The 23374-nt window shown below is 43.0% G+C and overlaps 1 protein-coding gene across 1 annotated transcript; it reads left to right on the top strand.

Annotated features, from left to right (window-relative positions):
- The first annotated feature begins 2845 nt into the window (after window positions 1-2845).
- Window positions 2846-3838, top strand: LOC133133457 (olfactory receptor 1496-like). The gene has a single exon (XM_061249554.1). The coding sequence runs from the start codon at window positions 2846-2848 to the stop codon at window positions 3836-3838; it is 993 nt and encodes a 330-aa protein (XP_061105538.1).
- The last annotated feature ends 19536 nt before the right edge of the window (window positions 3839-23374 follow it).

Below are 23374 nucleotides of genomic sequence, written 5' to 3'. Positions count from 1 at the left end.
TTGTTGTGCAAAATCCTGTGAAACATGCCCCGTGTTCGTTTGTGCCCCGGTCTCCCCAAACAAACGCACTCGACAACTAAGCGAGGGCAGTTGGGGATTTTAATTGATGTCCCAGAAGAATTCCCAAGAAGGCGCATTCCACCCACACCAGGAGATAAATAATGCAGTATCAGTGGAGAATCACATTCGACTGCCGGGCTTCTACAGTGACTATGCTGAGGAGAACTGGTGAGTAGCGTTTTCCTGTTGAGTGAATTTCTCTCTCTGCAGCTTTCATCGTACAGTTTTTACGTAGTCCAGAGACGCCAGGGTTGAGTAATTTTGCAGCCGCTAACCTTCGACATGTATGTGGAATAACTGCGGTCACGCCATCCGCACTTCTAAAAACGTCGGTCAAAATATAGATTTCTGGTGCGCACATTCATTGCGGTTGACGGTAAATCGTGTTTTGACGACTTTATACAACTGAAAACTCACTACTCGTTCAACACGCCAAATGCTTCCGTTTAAACATTTAATAATAAAAATAACAACATTGAATACTCCAAAATGATAATTATTTTTAATTCATGGTGATTTTTTAAATTCCATAAAAAACAAACGTCGAGTCGAACTGTTTTCAACATTCCAGTATAGGCTATTCATTAAGGATAAAGTATCCGCGACATCGACGTTTTTACAGTGGGTATTTAGAATTATGGAATAGCAAAATATGTACAATTCAATACATGAAACAATTTAAAAATCCATGAAGAAATTTTTCAGGAAACATCTTATATTCTTGAAGAGCACTAATCCAGGTATACATTCTATTGATTTAGTGAAATTGTACTGTAGGAATTTGGAATTAAAAACCAATCAAATGTTTTAAATCAAACTGTTTTCAGGATATTCTACATACACCTTGAGGAGCACCATGTCAGATAAACATGCTACTGATTTTGAAATTTTTTACTGTATAATTTTGGAATTATGGGATAGCAAATTCCTCTAAAATGGTAGACATATTCAATACATGGCACTTTTCAAAAATCAATAAAAATTTTATATCAAACTGTTTTCAGGTAATACCAATTAGACCTTGAAGAGCACCATGCCAGGTATAGGTGATATTTATTGCGTGACTTCATCCTGTAGGAATGTTTAAATATGGGATTGCAAATCCTGATGTATTCAATATATAGGAAGCAAACTGATCACCATCCCGCCACAGAATGTTACAATCGCTTTTGTAAACATTTTACATTTAACATTTTAGTCATTTGGCAGACACTTTTAATCCAAAGCGATTTACAAGTGCATAGCTCCTTCCACAGGTTAAAGCATCAGATCCATAACTAGTAAAATGCATATGAAGGGCTGTACTAAACAAACAGACTGTCATCGTAAGTGCAATTTTATTTAGAGCTAGGGTTAGACAAGAGGGATATCAGAAAGGGGGGAGGAAGTCAGGAGGGAGGATTAACAAAACAATGATTATCATCCAATATTGTTTTTTACCTCATAACTAACTTATTATGCATTCATTACCATACAATCACTGCTTTAAATTGTATTTTTATGGTCCCAAGACCATTTATCTTAAAATATACCACTTTAATCAGTTAAAAAAAGGTTTAAATTCACTCATTATATTTCCTATAGTGAAGACAATGGGTATTAGATAATATTAGAACACACTTTCTATAATAAATTGCTTATGGGTTTTTTAGAACTTCATATTATTAACCATAGTGACATCTGTGGTGTCAAAATTGACCCGTAAAGATCTATGTTAGAAAAAAGGTCAAAAGGTCAATATTCAAATTAAAATCCAACATTGAAAAGGAACAAGGTGGTGTGTCTGTTTGTTCGAAATAACACATTTAAATTGAACATTGAACAAGATGGTTTGTATGTGTGTGTGTGTGTGTGTGTGTGTGTTCACATGCATGAGTCACAGTATGTGATAGTTTGAATGTGCTCCTTGCAGATCGGCACAACATTCTGTACAGATAAGATTCTCTCAAAAATAATTCAATGAAAGGTCCTAAATAAACATACTATACATTTTGCATTACATTTTAGTACTTTGGCAGAATAGTTAAAAACCACCCTTCGGTGTTAAAACTGCATCACTTCTCAGAGATAGCCAAAGCTGTCCTGCAGTTCTATAAGAAACATCAGCAGGGAGGTTGTTCCAAGCATGTTGGAGAACTTGCCACAGTTCTTCTGCAGACTTTGGTTTTCTCCTTGCTTCTGATCTCAGACAGCCTTGATCAAGTTTTTATGTAAAAAGTAGTCAATTGCTTACAGTAATATGTTACTTTTAAAAATTATATACAAAAATGTCTCTGTAAGATGAAATCTTTTGGAAAATGAATATTTGGAAATCTCAAATGTGTCAAATCTTTTATATTAACACACACACACACAAAAAAAAACATATATATAATACAGTCTAATTAATCTTGTTTGACCCAAATTAGATCCACAAAGCTACCCACAACTTTTCAATGATGCATGCCATACTATCAACAGCCATATTTGATCCGTAACACCACAAATGTAACTTTTTTTAAGAGACCTTCAGAATTGACTAAAATGGTGACAATTCGTTTTTTTGTGTTTATATAGCTGTTTTTGAGGAAATCATGAAGCTTTGTTCCAATGAAAAAAACGAGATGTTATTTATTACATATCTTAACTTGAACACAATAGAAGGGTAAATTAGGTAACGGGTACGGAACATTACCCAGCAATGTCACGTGGTTGAATTATTTCATTGATTGACGTTGGTCTGTTTCTCTCTCAGTGCGCAGGGGAAAAGCAGTCAACCGGAGCTCCTGAACACCGCAGCCGTGCAATGGGAATTCTCGCCACTTCGATTACAAACAACTCCATCATTAGACCCGCGGGATTTTACGTTATCGGATTTACGTATTTCAAATTTGCTGATTTATATGTCATTTTCCTCGGCTTCATTTATATTCTAACGGTTTTGTGCAACTCCTTTATCGTTAGCGTCATATGGATAAACCACATGTACACTCCAAAGTACATTGCGGTGGCTAATTTAGGGGTTATCGACTTGGTGCTCAGTTCAAGCATTATTCCTAGTACCGTCAGCACGGTGCTCACGAAAGATACCTTTATGTCCTACAATGCATGTGTGGGACAGATTTTCTTTTATTACGGTTTTCTCGGACTAGAGTCATGCTCCCTCATTGTTCTTGCCTACGACAGGTTAATTGCGATATGTTTCCCACTTAGACATAATTCTATCAACACTCCCACAAGGATGATGTGTATTTTAGCGATTGTTTGGACGTATATTGTAAGCATCGTGTTGTTCTTGATCTTGATATTGACAAAACTGTCTTTCTGTGACTCACTCACTGTGGACGACTTTTTTTGCAATTACGCGGCTCTCATAAGACTATCGTGCAATGATGCCACACTGCAGTGGACCGCTGGCTCTTCTCTAAGTATGCTGGTTTTCTTTGTGCCCTTTGGTTTAATCGTGATCTCGTACGCCTGCATTTTGGCAGCTGTATTTAGAATGAAAAGTGTGGCGAGCAGATACAAAGCACTAGCAACTTGCACAGAGCATCTCGTCCTGGTCGCGATTTTCTTCGTGCCGCTCATAGTGCTGAACATCATCGAACAATTCATCTTCCACGCTGGTCCTGATGTCAGAATGCTGAGCTTGTCGTTATCGTCATGCATCCCGACCTGTCTGAATCCCATTGTGTATTCATTGGCAACCAAAGAAATCAGGAACAGAATACTTGCCATGCTCCACAAAGTGAAGGTAACAGCCTGGGCAGGGCAGGCGAAGACCAAAATGTCGCAATAATTTACAATGAATCTATCAAAGGCCTTCAAATGTCAGGAGGTTGTATCCCATCCTATGTTTTTCGTCCGTAGTTCTTCATGTTTGTCTCTATGTGCTGCATCTTACATGCTTGTGTGGTCTTGTGTTTTATGACAATACTTACTCATAATCATAATTGAAGCAGTGCCTTTCATCATCGTCACATTCACCTGGATTTTCAGGATCAGCGTTATCGATAATTATAGCATTATTATATTATTATTTTATTTGAGGCTACAGATTATTTATTGATATGTAAAATTATGAATAATGTCTGTCGTCACAAGAATCGGGGTTAATTTTCCTCGGACTGTCTGGGTTTCTTTGAGCCTGGGGGATATGTGTCCGCTGTAACATTATGAGATTGTTTTGAAACATTCTGTGGAACATGTTCTTCAAACAGCTCAGGACACAAGGCATTATGCAAAATAAAATTGTGAGTATCACTAAGACTTGTGCTATTAAATTCCCCAACCAAGTGCCTACGCTACCAAACCAATTTTTTTGAAAATCAAAGGGATTCCAGTCTGTATTTATCCCAGATCCCTTTGCAGTCCCATCACAAATTTCTTTTAGCTTATCTAGGGTCCCATTATCAGCACTATTCTGGGGGATGCAGGTGCAACCAGAGTCCCCTATGATCGCACACATTCCTCCTGCCACTGCGTTATCTAATACTGTAAAACCCCACTCTCCCTTATATGCGACCATTACTCAATATATGCTCCCAGGATTAGCACTATTGCTGAAAAAGCCCCAATTGGTTTGTCTTCCTTCCTTTTATGTGTTATTTTATGTTTCCCTAGATCCTCTGGCTTTTGCTTGAGCTATGAAAACTGACTGTACTGGTGTGTCAAGGGCACATATTCCCCCCAGTGAACTGGCAGGCGGTTCCAAGCATTTCCCCACTGCCATTACAAGTCTATTGCGATAGCAGTTCCTTTAGTTAAATTAGTGTTAGTCATTTCCCGCATTTGGGTGGCATTTAAGGCTAAATTACAATAGGTAGTTGTTCCCATATCTAAACTACCGCTAAACTTGTGAGAGTTCTAAATTTAATTGAGTCTTAATATATTGTTGGGCCATAACTCAGCTCTTTTTATTTCTGAGGAATATAAATTCTGATGAAAGTGAACTGTTCATTAATCATCTTATTATTTGGAATTAAATGGGAGTCATCATCTTTCAGCATAATGTTCCATTTTATGTTCATTCTTTTCATCAGAGAGGATAATTGCTTCCCAGATCTATTAGCTCCCATATAGTACTTTTTTAATGACTTTTTTTGATTGGCCAATCAACACTTACAAATGAAGTGCTCAAAATGTGAGAATATACTGCTTTATTATTAAACCATAACACTTTCCCCTCCCACCCACAAAGCAGGCAACCTTCTTGACCTCATCTTCACAAGGAGCTGCACATCAAGCAACCTCTCTGTAACACCACTCCATATATCTGACCACACCTTCATCTCTTTTTCTCTTCCACTCTCCTATAACACCCATCCATCTCTCCCACCATCCACTGTCACCTGTCGGCGGAACCTACGCCACCTGTCTACCTCCACTCTCTCATCTACAATCCTTTCCTCCCTACCATCCGCGGAGTCTTTCTCTCGACTGTCTATGTTACTATGCTCCAGAAAGTCAAGGTAGCAGTTTGGGCAGGGCAGGCATAGAGCCTTGCAAAGATCGCTGCAAATGGACATTTCCAAATGAATTACATCCATTTCTTTTTCATGCCTTGGTGTTTCGCCAAATTGTGCTTGCCGATTTTAGCTAAATGTGTTCGATAAAATGAGCCAGTAATTTCAATAAAAATGGGCCACCTTCAGCATTGACTTTCAGCAGATATTTTGATGGTTGCTGTTATTGAAATCTATTCAAAGATAATTGAAAAGATATGTCATAGTCATACTGAATAGACATAGCACCTTTAGAAATAAATGCACACGCACACTCACACTCAGTCACATGCATACACCCACATCCTGTAATCTGTATAACTCTATTCTTTTGATTGATTATAATAAAGTATATCTTACTATTGTCATATGTGATAAAGATTATTTTAGAGGAATACATTGAATACAGGACATCGTATACCAGATTTGCATCACACCCTTCACTTCGAGACTGGGCTGGAAGTTCAGTAGAACTTACCAGGGCTCCAGAACGTTCGGAGTACTTGAGTTCGTCCCCGAGACACCTCATGGTGAGGTACTGCTCGTGGGAACGTGAGGTCTGAGCTCGGCAAGGGGTCCGTGGCTCACGACAAGGTTTTAAATGGGCCAAGTCAATCACCGGAATGTAACAGTTTGCTGACGTCAATGGGTCTCAGGCTTGATGCAGTTATTGCAAGCAAGGGATATCCTACCAAATATTATTTACTTTCATTTACTTAAATATTCTGTTCTAAATACCAGGAAATAAAAGCTGCCGTCCTGAACTCTTGTCTCATGTTAATCATTGTATCTCAACCCCACATTAATTCAGTGTATTGCAAAAACAAAGGAACTGGCTCAACCTTCATTCATAGTGTTATCAACACCATGATCATGAAAGATACATTCATATCCTCCATATTCAATGTATTGCAAAAACAAAGAAACTGGCCTTGCTGTTCCAATACTTTTGGAGAGGGCTGTATATTGAGATTAACGTAAATCTTTCTTCCCGTATAGAACAGTTTAGTATTATTCATCATTCTTCTTAATCTTCATATATATATATATATGAAGATTTTATATATATATATATATATATATATATATATATATATATATATATATATATATATATATATATTGCTTAATGAGAAAGATAGATTTATTCTCAGGCTATTACTTTTGTTGAGCATTGCATGGATGATGGTTGTTGATCGTTCACCAATGAAGATCTCAAAGAGGGCAGGCGAGAGTAAGACATAAACTGAGACCCAAACCTCTGCCTGTACTTTGGCATACTCCTATTTTAAGGGCTGCCAAGGTCTGAGGTCTGAGTGCTCCTTCACCATTCTTCTCTGGCACTGTGTTGCCCAAAGCAATCATTTTACGTTATCGGATTTACGTATTTCAAGTTTGCTGATATATATGAAGTTTTCCTCGGCTTCATTTATATTATAACGGTTTTGTGCAACTCCTTTGTCGTTAGCGTCATATGGATAAACCACATGTCCACTCCAAAGTACATTGCGGTGGCTAATTTAGGGGTTATCGACTTAGTGCTGAGTTCAAGCATTATTCCTAGTACCATCAACACAGTGCTCACGAAAGATACCTTTATGTCCTACAACGCATGTCTGGTACAGATTTTCTTTTATTACGGTTTTCTCGGACTAGAGTCATGCTCCCTCATTGTTCTTGCCTACGACAGGTTAATTGCGATATGTTTCCCACTTAGACATAATTCTGTCAACACTCCCACAAGGATGATGTGTATTTTAGCGATTGTTTGGACGTATATTGTAAGCATCGTGTTGTTCATGATCTTGATATTGGCAAAACTGTCTTTCTGTGACTCGCTCACTGTGGACGTTTTTTTTTTGCAATTTTGCGGTTATCATAAGACTATCGTGCAATGATGCCACACTCCACTGGACCGCTGGTTCAGCTCTGAGTATGCTGGCTTTCTTTGTGCCCTTTGGTTTAATCGTGCTCTCGTACGCCTGCATTTTGGCAGCAGTGTTTAGAATGAAAAGTGTGGCGAGCACACACAACTCACACACAAAGCACTAACAACTTGCACGGAGCATGTCGTCCTGGTCGCGATTTTCTTCGTGCCGTTCATAGTGCTAAACCTCATCGATCTATTCATCTTCTTAGTCGGTTCAGATGCAAAGATGCTGAGCATGTCGTTATGCGCATCCATCCCGCCCTGTCTGAACCCCCTTGTGTATTCCCTGGCAACCAGAGATATCAGGAAGAGAATACTTACTATGCTCCAGAAAGTCAAGGCAACAGTTTGGGCAGGGCAGGCGTAGAGCCTTGCAAAGATCGCTGCAAATGGACATTTCCAAATTAATTACATCAATTTCTTTTTCATGCCTTGGTGTTTCGCCAAATTGTGCATGCCCATTTCAGCTAAATGTGTTAGATAAAATGAGCCAGTAATTTCAGTAAAAATGGGCCACCTTCAGCATTGACTTTCAGCAGATATTTTGATGGTTGCTGTTATTGAAATCTATTCAAAGATAATTGAAAAGATATGTCATAGTCATACTGTATAGACATAGCACCTTTAGAAATAAATGCACACACACTCACAGTCACATGCATACACCCACATACATGCATACACCCACATACATGCATATACACACATGCACACACATAGATAAACAAATAGCCTATGTGCACACACAAATTCACTCTCCGCACACACACAGGTACACACATGTTCAAACAATGACCTTAGCTTTTGAATGCAATTTGTGTGTTTTAATGTAATTGCTGTTGTGTTTTAATGTTATGTATGGCACTGAAGACCCAAATGCAGACCAGGGGATATTCCAAAACATTGTTTATTTCAGCCTGAGTCCAAAGCCACATAGATCAACACGTAATACAGACGGCTCCGCATTAGGGAGTGGACATTTGCATAGAGTTAGGAAACATAGTGATAGCGAAAGGCAGGTGCGAACACTTCGCTGAAACTAAGCAAGTAATCAGTGATAGAACACAGAGGCAGAGTTACAGAACATCATTGAAATGGGAGATAGCATTAGTAAATTAGTTCAATTTAAATTGCCCAAAATAAGTGACTGTTAGTTAATTAGTTAGACAGACAGTAAGTGTGTTAATATAATTAGTACTGTACAATATCTATATTAGTAGTTGTTAGTAAGTATAGTGCTATGCAACATTAACTAGCGAATAGCACAGCACGCAGACAGGGGAGAAGACTCGGGCTCAGAAAACATTCAGACAGACATCGCAGGGGATGACGAATGCAATGGACTGTAATGGCAAACAATGAACCAGATATGAACAATCATAAATGGCAAGAATAGCAATAAACAAACAGACAACACTCAGGAACATTACATTTAATGTTATTTAAATATCTTCTATTGTTAATCACCCGCACATCCACCTCCATATCATGCACACAAAATCTAATCAAATCTAAAAATGAACAATATTCCTCGTTTACAATTGTTGAACATAATGTACAGTCTCACATATACAGCCAGTCAGCCACTGTATTATTTACTGCGCTATAAGCAGCTAATTTGGTCCTTGCGGGTATCCATATGTGTGTGTATGACTTCTGCGCATGTGCAAATAAAGTTATCTCCCTGCCCCGCCATGTACGTTGTGGACGTCTAATGTTTGCTCCTGCAGTCTAACTCTACAAAAGTATATTAACATACCTAACAGGTATGTAGCTAGACATCCGTGACATAAATATGAACAGTGCAACAGGTTATGGGCCCAGTGCCATGTCTAGTCAGCGATTTAATAGACTTTTGTTCGACGGCGACGAGAGAGGATACGAGTTATGGGAAACTCGCTTCCTAGCCCACATGGAGTTGAGAGGACTCAGCGAGACTCTACTGAACGTGCCAGTTATCCCTGCGGGCGAAAATGCTGTCCAGTTGAGAGAAGTAGACGTCAAGAAAAACAGAGAAGCATACGCGGAGCTGGTGCAAGTTTTAGACAACAAGAGCTTGTCACTAATTATGCGGGATGCAGCAGCCGACGGTAGGGCGGCATTGAAGATACTTCGGCAACATTACGCAGGAAAAGGAAAACCGCGCGTGGTGAGTTTATATTGTGAACTATCAGCTCTTCGCATGGAAAGCAACGAGACCGTCACGGAGTATATTGTTCGTGCAGAGACAATATTCTCGTTGTTGAAAGGAGCCGACGAGAACATAAGTGACGGGTTGCAAGTGGGAATGGTAGTGAAAGGACTGCCGGACTCTTTCAAACCGTTCGTGGTTCATATTACTCAAAGTAATGACAACCTGACATTCAGTGAATTCAAGGCAAAACTAGGGAGCTTTGAAGACACAGAAAAGTACAAGCCGAGTAATGGTGATGACGGGGACAGTGTGATAAGAGCCGCCGCAGCAGCCACCACCTCTCGTGGAAGAGGTAGAGAGAGAAAGAGCATGGCCGAAATTGAGTGCTTCAGATGCTACAAAAAAGGGCATATGTCTCGAACTTGTACGAGCATGCCTGAAGCAAGAAGAGTGGAACGCAGGAGAGACACGCCAGGCCGGGGGAAGCAGCGAGACGCCATCGCGGGAGTGACTGGAGCAGAGCAGGGTGCAGCGGGGGACCAGGACGGACGGTGGGGAGCACACCGAGAGACAGACGGCACCCACCGAGAAATAGAGGCGGACGCCGATGACCGGGAGGGCAGGTCATATTGCTTCAAGATGAAAGAAGACACCAGGCCGGTGAGGCGGACTGTCAACAACAGAGGTTTGATGGTCGACTGTGGCGCGACGTCACACATGATATATGACTTTGCAAAGTTCAAAACAGTCGATAAAGACTTTAAGCCCAAGAGTCACGTGATTGAACTTGCAGACGGGACAAAGGCTACCGGAGTTGCCAAGGCCAGAGGAGAAGCTGAAGTCACCTTAATTGACAGCGAAGGAAGAAAGGTGACAGCACGACTGAAGAGGGCCCTGTATATCCCGACGTTTCCTCAGGACATTTTTTCCGTTAAAGCAGCCTCAAGAAACGGAGCAGAAATCCGCTTCAAGGAAGGTGAAAATTGGATGGGGTATAAAAACGAGGGTACCAAGTTTAACATTGAAGTATTTGGGAAACTGTATTATTTGTCTACAGCTAATAATACTGATGATAATGTTGACGGATACAAAGGATGTCATGATATTGAAACGTGGCACAGAATCCTTGGTCATTGTAACTTAGATGATGTTTCAAGACTAGAAGGTGTAGTTGAAGGAATGAAGATTAAGGGGAACATTGAAAAATCTAACTTCAACTGTGAAACATATACACAAGGAAAATTTGTGGAGTCTAGAAATAGACAGGCTGATAGCAAAGCTAAAGGAATACTTGAACTAGTCCATACAGATCTGTGCGGCCCGATCGAGCCTACTGATAAAGATGGGTATAAATACACCATAGCTTTCACAGATGACTATAGCAGTATGACATGGACATATTTCATGAGGTCAAAGAGCGATACAGCTAAGGCTACCGAAAAATTCTTAGCTGACACTGCCTCCTTTGGGCAGGTGAAAACCATTAGGTCTGACAATGGGTTCACTGGAGGATGTTTCCAAGATCTGCTGAGAGGAAATAAAATTAGTCACCAAACTAGTGCCCCCTACTCGCCGCATCAGAACGGCACGGCAGAACGAAACTGGAGAACATTATTTGACATGGCACGATGTATGCTGCTAGAAAGTAAGATGCCAAAGCAGCTATGGAGGTTTGCGGTGCAGACAGCTGCACAGATATGAAACAGGTGCTATTGTAAGCAATTAAAGCAAACCCCATACAGCGCTTTCACAGGGAAAACACCAAATATTTCCCATATGATGGTTTTTGGCACTGAGTGCTATGCCTATAGACAAGACAAAAATAAACTGGATCCAAGGTGCGAGAAGGGCATTTTCATAGGATATGATAAATACAGCCCTGCATACAATGTCTATTATCCAAAAACAGGAAAAGTGTCAAAGCATAGATTAGTTAAGTTCATACAGAAGAGCAACAGAGACTGCCAGACACAAACAGGTCCACACAACGATGGAGACAGCTATGAGGATATAGACTCATACGAGCCTGATGTAGTACCAGTTAGGAGAGCAGCCCCAGATTACTGGTACAGGAGGTGAAAGTGGTACACTTTCTAATAACCAGGGGGATAGTGAGGGCAGAAACCGCTACCCAACTAGAGAGAGGAAGACCCCAACATATCTTGAAGAATACCAGTGTAAAGCAGAATGTACTGACGAGCAAGATGTGGATTATTTCTATAGAGCTGTATTTGGGGTACCAAACACATACAAGGAGGCCATGAGCTCTAATAAGTCTCAGAAGTGGGCTAACGCAATGGAAGAAGAGATTAACTCTTTAAAAGAGAACGAAACGTTCACCTTGACCACACTTCCTAAAGGGAAAACTGTTGTGGGAGGTCGCTGGGTCTTTACGATAAAAGAGAGCCAGGATGAATCTGAAACATACAAAGCTAGATATGTAGCTAAGGGCTATAGCCAGATAGAGGGGATAGATTATAAAGAGACATTCTCCCCAACTGCTAACATGACGTCAGTGAGAATTCTGATGCAGATGGCGGCACAAGACAACCTAGTGCTCCATCAGATGGACGTGAAAACGGCGTACCTACACGCCCCGATGGACTGTGAGGTCCAAGCACTACATATTCACAAAAGCATCGCTAGCTTGCCGATGCAGAGCCTATTACACACAGCATTAAACAAAATGATTGACGTCATTGCAGAGACGGAACCGGAAAAGTTTTGTTGAATAGAATTTGTTGTTACACCTGCATCACGGGATAATGTACCATGTTTGGCGATGGTGCATAGGCAGAAACAGGTGGCTGAGCCTCATGAAGGAAAGCTGGGGGTCTGGCACTGAGTCAGTTCCTGTTCAGTGGGGCTTGTGCCATGAACGCCGTCGGGGGCATTCCAAATTATGTTGGGAATTGGACACACACAGCCAAAGCAAAAATAAATTAATAAAATGATAAGATATGTTATCCGTTTATTCATGCAAGGGGTAAATATATCTTTAAATAAAAAATATATGCTGAATTTATTAATTTAAGTGATAACGACTGGTTTTGTTCAGTCTAAATATCAAATCTGTGATCATGAATGATAAAAATGTCTAAAATTTCCCTTGGGATGAATAAAGTATCTATCTATTTATCTATCTATCTAATAACATCTAAAAATACATTATTTTAAAATAGAACACATTTATTTAATATATCTACCTTGTTGAATTATACACTTGTTCTATTCGCAAACTTGAACTATATTAAACAAATATTTAGCTTGCTGCCAGATATTTAACTTAATATAATCCTTGGTAATACATCCTTGGTAAGCGCTGTCAAGTTCTTATATATCTCCAGGGTGTAAACCCAGGTGGGGCATTGCCACTGTCCCCATTAGCAGGGTTATCTTGTGAATTACTGTATAACTACATAATAATAGTGCAGTTTGTGTAAGTCAGTCTGGATAATGCGGTCTGCTAAATGGCAGACTGCAATGGAAAGTGTAACCTCATTAGTGCCTCCAAAGGTACCAAAAGCGATTATACATTCGACAGCCAATGGAGGGAAGTTGTCACGTTTCAGGTCTGTCTCACCATGTTTTATGTTGATTTATGTTTATTCATGTTGTCTTAGTCACGTAATGTCTTATCATGTATTATGTTAGTCTGGGTTCGTCATGTTGTTTAGTTTATTTCTTGTTACGATTTATTTTCTCGTCATGTCTAGTTATGTTTCGTTACGATTATATTACCTGGTTATGTTGAGTGATTATCGTCTTAGTTTCGCTTTGTGTTATGTTTCGATTTATGTTTATTGTTACGTTAACTGGTCGTTGTTATGCATACACTTTTACATGTTTTTCCGCAAACCTTGCGTTCCGCCTTTTCTCTCTCTCTCTCTCTCTCGTTCTGTCCTTCACTCCCCTAATGTTTCTATTTGTCTATTTACTAAAACTACTAACGCTAGATCAGGATTGGGTAGAAACTAACAAGACTAATCATGTGTTCATGTTACCTTACGTTTCTCGTGCATGTCATTTACTAATTTACTAATGCTAGGGCAGGATAGGTTTATTACTAACGATTACTAATCTCCTTGTTAAACTTGTCATCCATCGCACCGGTTTTCCATTTCCTTGCTACGCTCTAACTAATTGTCTACACCTGTCTACACCTGCATTTATAGCCCAGTCGCGCAACTGTTCACTGCGAAATTGTCTGCCTCTGTTTACCACGCAACTCTTGAGCATTATTTACTGTTTGATTACACGTTACGATCCACGCCTGTTTACCGACCACTGTTTATTGATTTCTGTTTTGTGACCATCGTTTGTTTTTTGACTTCGTCCTTGCCTACCGTTTTTGTACTTTTGCTTCGCTGATTGTTTCATGGTTTCGACTCCCGCTTCGTCCACGACTACGCCTCTGCCTGCCGTCCGTCTGTTCATCTGCCCCGCTGACAGCTCTCCTGCTACCGGACCTCCCTGCACGTCTACCGACTACGAGTTTGCCTCTTCCCTCGGCACCGTGCTTTTTGTTTGTTTACTTTTTGTTTGGCTGGATCTACGTGTATGGACTTTGCTTGTGTTGACTACTCTCCTGGGATTCATCCCGAATAAAGCCCTGAGGGGTCTTTATATTACTATTGTTTCTGAGTCGTGCATTTTGGGTCCAACCCCCACACACCCGTCTCAGAACAATTTCGCCACAATGGACCCTGCTGACTCTACTGCCATGTTCCACGCCCTCCAGGAACAAGGAGCCATCGTCCAGCAGCATTCACAAGGAATCTCCGAGCTTCACCTGGAGATTTGTGAACTGTGTGCGGAGATGAAGAAGCTCGCTGTCGCGGGCCTGCTACAACCACGGGAGGAGCCTACCCACCCACCCACATCCCCAGCGTTCAACCCCATGCAAACCTGGCAATTCCGGGAGCCCCAACAACCCCCCCCCGGAGAGGTTCGGTGGAGAACCTGAGAGGTGCAAGGCTTTCCTACTCCAATGTGACTTCGTATTCAGGCAACAGCCCCAGACCTACAACAGCGACGACCGTCGGATAGGCTATGTGATGGGACTGCTGAAGGGGAAGGCATTGGACTGGGCTACTGCAGTGTGGACCGGGGGTTCATCTCCTCCTCGTTACCCGGCCTTCGTCGAGGAGATTCGGAAGGTTTTCCAACACGCATCCAGCGACCAGGAGCCATCCCAGAGACTGATTGCTCTGCGCCAGGGACGGAAGACCGCGGCAGACCACTCCATCGACTTCCGCACCCTCGCGGCGGCCACTAGTTGGAACGATGCGGCGTTGGCGAATCTCTTCCTGGCCAGCCTGAGTGAGACGCTCCAGGACGAGTTGGCGCGACTGGACCCCATCACCCAGCTCGACCAACTCGTGCGCACCACGATCCGCCTGGACAACCGTGCCAGACTACGCCGGTCGGAGAGACCGATCCTTCCCGGCAACCCGTACCCCAGGCAGGGGCCAAATCCTCGACATGAGGAGCAGCAGTTGGAGGGACCCGAACCCATGGACCTGTCCCGGGCCAGTACCAAGATCTCTACCGAGGAACGAGCACGCCGCAGAACCACCGGCTCGTGCTTCTACTGTGGGAGGCCGGGTCACACCCAGGCTCGGTGCTCCTTCAGGACCAGGCGACCAGTAGAGGTGAGAGCAGTCGACAGGCATGAGGGTTCTGACAGAGACAACCATCGTCCCACGCTCACCACCCTGCTGATTCTTCCCGACGGAACAACCCGGGTTAACGCATTGGTGGATTCTGGAGCGGACGCCAACCTCATCGACGAAGTTCTGGTGTCTGAACTGAACATTCCCACCCTCCCTCTACCCCACCCTGAGAATGCGCGGTCGCTGGATGGAAGGACGTTCTGCCGCATGACGCACATCACTATTCCCGTACAACTGATCATTTCTGGGAACCATCGGGAGATGATCCAGTTCCGCGTCATCCAGTCCCCTAATGACCAACTCATTTTGGGATTACCCTGGCTCCAGAAACACAACCCCACGATCAACTGGAGTTCTAACCAAGTGCAAGCATGGGATCCTAAGTGCCATCTGTCCTGCTTGCGTTCCGCCCCACCACCAGCAGAGGGAGTGCCAGCTCTACCACAGACTCCCAAACCCTCCCTGGAGAGGGTCCCCTCTCCTTACCATGACCTGGGCACAGTGTTCTCCAAGACACAAGCTCAGTCTTTGCCGCCTCATCGGCCCTACGACTGCGCCATCGAGCTCCTTCCCGGTTCGTCACTCCCCTCTAGTCGCCTATACAACGTCTCCAGACCAGAAAGGGAGGCTATGGAGAAATACATCCGTGACTGCCTGGCTAACGGACTAATTCGCCCATCTTCCTCTCCCGTCGGTGCGGGATTCTTCTTCGTTCAGAAGAAAGATGGCTCCCTACGCCCGTGCATCGACTACAGGGAGCTGAACAACATCACGGTGAGGAACAAGTATCCTCTGCCCCTGATGGACTCCGCGTTCCACCCACTTCACGAGGCCACCATCTTCACCAAGTTGGATCTCCGCAACGCTTACCACCTGGTCCGTATCCGTGAGGGCGATGAATGGAAGACCGCCTTCAACACCTCTCTCGGACACTTTGAATATCTGGTCATGCCATTCGGCCTCACCAACGCTCCTGCTGTCTTCCAGGCCCTGGTTAATGACGTTCTTCGGGACTTGTTGGGCCGCCATGTGTTCGTCTACCTGGATGACATCTTAATTTACTCTAATAATGCCAAGGATCATGAGAACCACGTCAGGCAAGTGCTACAGAGACTTCTAGAGAACAGATTGTTCATCAAGGCGGAGAAGTGCGTCTTCCACTCTGACACAGTTGAGTTCCTTGGATTCATCCTTGAGAGGGGACGGATCAGGGCGGATCCCAAGAAGATTCTGGCGGTCACCGACTGGCCCACACCCACCTCACGTAAGCAACTCCAGCGCTTCTTGGGATTCGCCAACTTCTACCGAAGGTTCATCCGATCCTATAGCCAAGTGGTCTCCCCTCTAACCAAGCTCACGTCCCCTGCGGTGCCATTCCGGTGGAGCCCCGAAGCTGAGACGGCCTTCACCAAGGTCAAGAGACTGTTCTCTTCCGCTCCCATCCTGGTTCACCCCGACCCCACCCGCCAGTTTGTGGTTGAGACGGATGCTTCCGACTCGGGGGTGGGAGCTGTGCTCTCTCAGGTGGCGGCCGCTGACAACCGACTACACCCCTGCGCTTTCTTCTCCAAGAAGCTGTCCCCGGCGGAGAGGAATTATGATGTCGGAAATCGCGAACTGCTGGCAGTCAAACTGGCGTTGGAGGAGTGGAGACATTGGCTGGAGGGGTCCAAGAAGCCGTTCATCGTTTGGACCGACCACAAGAACCTGGCATACCTCCAGACAGCCAAGAGGCTGAACTCCCGACAGGCCAGATGGGCACTGTTCTTCGGGAGGTTCAACTTCTCACTTACCTACCGCCCGGGTTCTAAGAACGTTAAGCCTGATGCCCTTTCTCGCCAATTTAACACCTGTCCTGAGCGTGAGGTTCCTAAGAACATCCTTCCTGCCTCCTGCACCGTGGGGTCCGTCACCTGGAAGATCGAGTCGGTGATCCAGAGGGCTCTACGGGAGGAACCCGATCCTAGGCTCAACCCCGGATTACGCCTATACGTTCCCGTAGCCGCTCGGACACAGGTGCTGCAATGGGCCCATTCATCCCTCCTTTCCTGCCACCCTGGCTTTACCCGCACCTTGGCGGTGCTGAAGAGGAGATTCTGGTGGAGTTCCATGATCCCCGACACCAGACGCTTCATCAAGGCATGTACCACCTGTGCCAGAAGTAAGGCCTCCCACCAAGCCCCGGCTGGTCTACTCCAACCTCTGCCTGTGCCCAGCCGACCCTGGAGCCACATCGGCGTGGACTTCGTTACCGGACTTCCCCCTTCCGAAGGTAACACCACCATCCTCACTGTGGTGGACCGATTCAGTAAGGCGGCCCACTTCATCCCCCTGCCAGGGTTACCCACTGCCCAAGAGACGGCAGAGGTACTTATCAAGGAAGTGTTCCGCATCCATGGAATCCCCTCAGACATTGTATCCGACCGGGGCCCACAATTCATTTCCCAAGTGTGGAAAGCTTTCTGCCTGGCCCTCGGTGCCACAGCCAGCCTCTCATCCGGCTACCACCCTCAATCCAATGGGCAGACCGAGAGGGCCAACCAGGATTTGGGAGCTGCGCTACGTTGTGTCTCTGCCCAGAATCCGGCCTCATGGAGCAAGATGCTCACCTGGGTTGAGTATGCGCACAACACCCTTCCATGCGCCGCCACCGGAAAGTCTCCGTTCGAGATCTCTCTAGGCTACCAACCTCCTTTGTTTCCCGACCAAGAAGCTGAGATCGCTGTTCCCTCCCTCGCCACCCACATGAAACGATGTGCCAAGATTTGGAGGGATGCCAAGGCCGCGCTCTTACGCACGGCAGATCGTAATCGGCGTTTTGCTGATCGCCACCGCACTCCAGCTCCGGCCTACAAACCAGGTGACTCCGTCTGGCTGTCCACTAAGGACATTCCCCTCCAAGCCACTTCCCACAAATTGCAACCCCGCTTTATTGGCCCCTTTAAGATCCACAGAATCATCAACCCTTCCTCTGTTAAACTGTCACTCCCTGCTTCCCTTAAGATTCACCCCACATTCCATGTCTCATGTATTAAGCCTGTATCCTCTCACCCCATATGTCCCCCGGATCCCCCACCACCTCCCCCCCGCATTATTGACAACCACCCCGCATTCACTGTTAAGAAACTCTTGAACATTCGTAAAAGGGGCCGTGGGGTGCAATACTTGGTTGACTGGGAGGGCTATGGCCCTGAGGAGCGTTCCTGGGTCGCTCCCAGTCTCATTCTGGACAAATCGCTCATCAGAGACTTCCATCGTGACCACCCTGATAAATTCCAAGGACCGCCAGGAGTCGGTCGTTAAGGGGGGGGTCCTGTCACGTTTCAGGTCTGTCTCACCATGTTTTATGTTGATTTATGTTTATTCATGTTGTCTTAGTCACGTAATGTCTTATCATGTATTATGTTAGTCTAGGTTCGTCATGTTGTTTAGTTTATTTCTTGTTACGATTTATTTTCTCGTCATGTCTAGTTATGTTTCGTTACGATTATATTACCTGGTTATGTTGAGTGATTATCGTCTTAGTTTCGCTTTGTGTTATGTTTCGATTTATGTTTATTGTTACGTTAACTGGTCGTTGTTATGCATACACTTTTACATGTTTTTCCGCAAACCTTGCGTTCCGCCTTTTCTCTCTCTCTCTCTCGTTCTGTCCTTCACTCCCCTAATGTTTCTATTTGTCTATTTACTAAAACTACTAACGCTAGATCAGGATTGGGTAGAAACTAACAAGACTAATCATGTGTTCATGTTACCTTACGTTTCTCGTGCATGTCATTTACTAATTTACTAATGCTAGGGCAGGATAGGTTTATTACTAACGATTACTAATCTCCTTGTTAAACTTGTCATCCATCGCACCTGTTTTCCATTTCCTTGCTACGCTCTAACTAATTGTCTACACCTGTCTACACCTGCATTTATAGCCCAGTCGCGCAACTGTTCACTGCGAAATTGTCTGCCTCTGTTTACCACGCAACTCTTGAGCATTATTTACTGTTTGATTACACGTTACGATCCACGCCTGTTTACCGACCACTGTTTATTGATTTCTGTTTTGTGACCATCGTTTGTTTTTTGACTTCGTCCTTGCCTACCGTTTTTGTACTTTTGCTTCGCTGATTGTTTCATGGTTTCGTCCACGACTACGCCTCTGCCTGCCGTCCGTCTGTTCATCTGCCCCGCTGACAGCTCTCCTGCTACCGGACCTCCCTGCACGTCTACCGACTACGAGTTTGCCTCTTCCCTCGGCACCGTGCTTTTTGTTTGTTTACTTTTTGTTGGATCTACGTGTATGGACTTTGCTTGTGTTGACTACTCTCCTGGGATTCGTCCCGAATAAAGCCCTGAGGGGTCTTTATATTACTATTGTTTCTGAGTCGTGCATTTTGGGTCCAACCCCCACGCACCCGTCTCAGAAGTAGCGGATTTTAATTGATGTCCCAGAAGAATTCCAAAGCAGGTGCATTCCACACCAGGAGATATATAATCCAGTATGAGTGGAAAATCACATTCGACTGCCGGGTTTCTACAGTGACTATGCTGAGGAGAACTGGTGAGTCGCGTTTTCCTGCTGCGCTAATTCCACTCGCTGTTAATCGTCCAGTTTTACGTAATTAATTCCGACGCCAGGGCTGAGAGAAGACTTCCACCCGCTTCCCGCTTACCTTGTACCCGACATGTAGGCCGACGTGGAATACTCGCAGTCCGCCAAATGCAATATTCAAGTGGTAGAATGGTACTAGAAACTGTGAGAGCAAAGCCTAAAAATATGATCCTATTCAAGCTAGTCAACACCAGGCCACAACAATTCTTTTTTGTTCTTTGAAAACTTTGTACAAGAACATAAAGGACAAGTAAGGGTAAAATGTGTAATCTGTTGTTCGTTGTTTTTTATTTTTTAATGGATTTTTTTTTATTTACCTTGTTCCTTATCTCCCACCACCCCAAAATAACATTTTCTTACGATTATTTTTATTTTTATTTTTCCAGAAAACTTAACGATTGAGCGACTTGAACAGCAAGCGAACAGATCGCCGGCCGGTTATCACCTTTGAAAACATTTCACTGCAATCACGCGTATATTTACAACGGTGATTGTAACACGAACATAGTATTGGAGAACCTGCCCAGTTGTAACATTTTTCACATCTTACTAAATTACTCCAAGGTAACGCGATCAAAATCGGTGAAATTTAACCATTAAGATTATACACTTGTTTCCTTGAATAATACATGTTAGGTTAGAGATGGTCGGTTCGTGTACAATTTAAACAAACATACATTGTATTTGATGTTACAATTGTGAAGCATGTGTGTGGTATTTGTAACAAGTGCGTCACAATTGTAACAATAAAAAATAATATTTGCATTATTTTCCGGGACAAAAAAACATGACTCAAATAAATAAATAAAAAAGAACGAACACATTACATTACACATTGTGCCCTTACTTTTACTTTGTGTTCTTCGTTACATATTAACTACACAGTGCCTGGATATACCCTACTCAAGAATAATTGTGTGTGTCTCCTGAAGGCGCTCTCATTTTGGACATAATTCAAGACAGTTCAAGAATTCAATATCGGGACAGGAAAAGACGGTGTACCCAAAGACACATGCGTGAAATCACTTCCAGGGTTTGGTTCTCTTTTTTAAAGTATCTTGTTCTTTTGTTTGTTTGTTTGTTTGTTTGTTCGTGTGTTACTCTGTGAGTATTCTGTGAAAAGCGATGTGCAGATAAAATTGATAATTTATCAAAACAACATGTATTGTTTTAATACTCTAAATCCTGTATTGTAAAATCAGCATGCCCCCTGCTCAAAAATACCAGTGAAGCGTGGAGTACAAATTTCAGTTTAAATTAAAAAACTATTTGCTCAAACATATAAATTAAATATGCGTTTAAACATTCCATAGATAGAAACAGAAAAGTCTCAACGTGGATGATTATCCCAAGCTCTAAAAATTATGTTGTAATGCTTAAATGTGGATATGAGCGTCTGCTAAATGTCGAAATGCAGCCGTAGTGTAAATGAGAACGCGTCCGGAACATTGGCCCGAATTGTCACGTGGTTGTATGTTTTCATTGATTCATCTGTTTCTCTCTCAGGGCCCAGAGAAAAAACAATCAGCTGGAGGTCCTGAACGCCGCACACGTGCAATGGGAATTGTAGCCACGTCGAGCACAAACGACTCCGTCGATAGACCAAGCGGATTTTACGTTATCGGATTTGCATACTTAAAGTTTGCTGATTTATATATAATTTTCCTCGGCTTTATTTATATTGTTACAATTTTGTGCAACTCTTTGATCATTTTGGTAATATGGATCGATAATCGCCTGCACACTCCAAAGTACATTGCGGTGGCTAATTTAGGGGTTGTCGACTTGGTGTCCAGTACGTCCTTTATTCCTAGTTCGATCAATACGTTTCTCACGAAAGATAGCTTCATGTCCTACAACGCATGTTTCACACAGATGATTTTTTTTTACAGTTCTGCATCACTCGAGTCATTTTCCCTCAGTGTACTTGCCTATGACAGGTTAATCGCAATATGTTTCCCACTGAGGCATACATCGATCAACACTCCCACAAGCATGATCAGTATTTTAGTGATTATTTGGTCGATATGTGTAAGCGTCATTGTTTTTATGGTCGCGATCATGGACAAACTAAGTTTTTGTGATTCACTAACTGTGTACGCTCATCATTGTGACTACGGGGCCGTATACAGACTAGCGTGCAATGATAACACAATGCATTTCGCCACTGCCAGTAGTCTGAGTATACTGTTTTTGTTTGTGCCCCTTAGTTTAATCGTAACGTCATACGCCTGTATTTTGACAGCTGTGTTTAGAATGAAAAATATGGAGAGTAGGTACAAAGCACTCACGACGTGCTCGGAACATCTCTTCCTTGTGGCGATTTTCTACGTGCCGATCATAACTCTGTACATTACTGAAATTTTCGTTTTCCGCTTTGATCCGGATGTCAGAATGCTGAGCTTGTCGTTAGCCTCATGCATCCCGTCCTGTGTGAACCCCATTGTGTATTCCCTGGCAACCAAAGAAATCAAGAACAGAATGTTGACTATGTTCCAGAAAATCAAAGCAGCAGTATAGGCAAGGCAGGCATAGAGTACGAAATTGCAGTAAATTCGCTTATTTACTTATTTACCATGCTTAGTCAACTGTATGTCACTTTGGGTAGATGCATCAGCTAAATAGCAACTTATTTATATATTGTGTTATTGTTTTGTGAAATTTTGTGTATTTTTATGTTTCATGTATTTACTGCTATAAACCACTTTGTGCTGTATGCTCAGAAAGGGCTATGCAAAGTTATAATAAGAAAAAATCTAAATAATGACAATAAGTCAAATTTAACTTAGCTGAACAGTTTGCTTTTTAGGAAATATGAGACCTGTCAGGACTTCATGTCCCATGACACCCATGACTCATTCATCCCGTTGCATTGTCAGCTGTATCTTCATTTCTATTTTGTGTTTTCTCTTCTTATTGTCTTGCTGTCTGCTTATACTCCACTGTAAAATACCATTATCAACTGTGATGTAACTGTGATTCTGATTGGTCATCAGAAATTTCTGTAAGCTGAAACATTGTTCCACATTGCACCCACCTTCCCCACCAAAATTAAATCAATTTAGCTATGGCAATTGGCTATGCAACTCACCAGAGTTTGTTTGTGCGTGTGCGTGTGTGTGTGTGTGTGTGTGTGTGTGTGTGTGTGTGTGTGTGTGTGTGTGTGTGTGTGTGTGTGTGTATGGATGTGTGTGGGTGTGTGTGTTTGTGGGTGTGTGTATGGATGTGTACATTTGTGTGTGTGCATAGTAGAATATTACTGAGACAGAGTGTACACTTGCATGCAAGAACATGGGTTAGCAAAAAATACTTTTCAACCTGTAATATAAGCTAAATAACATATTATTATTATTATTGTTATTATTATTATAATTATTATAATATTGTGTTATCTTTTGTGAAATTGTGTGTATTTTTGTGTTTCATGTTTTTAATAAAGCACTTTGCTGTATGCTCAAAAAGTGCTATCCAAAGTTATAATAATAA

The sequence above is a fragment of the Conger conger genome, chromosome 7, assembly GCF_963514075.1.
Source record: "Conger conger chromosome 7, fConCon1.1, whole genome shotgun sequence".
Classification (NCBI taxonomy): Eukaryota; Metazoa; Chordata; class Actinopteri; order Anguilliformes; family Congridae; genus Conger; species Conger conger.
This window is presented reverse-complemented; position numbering and strand designations above follow the sequence as displayed.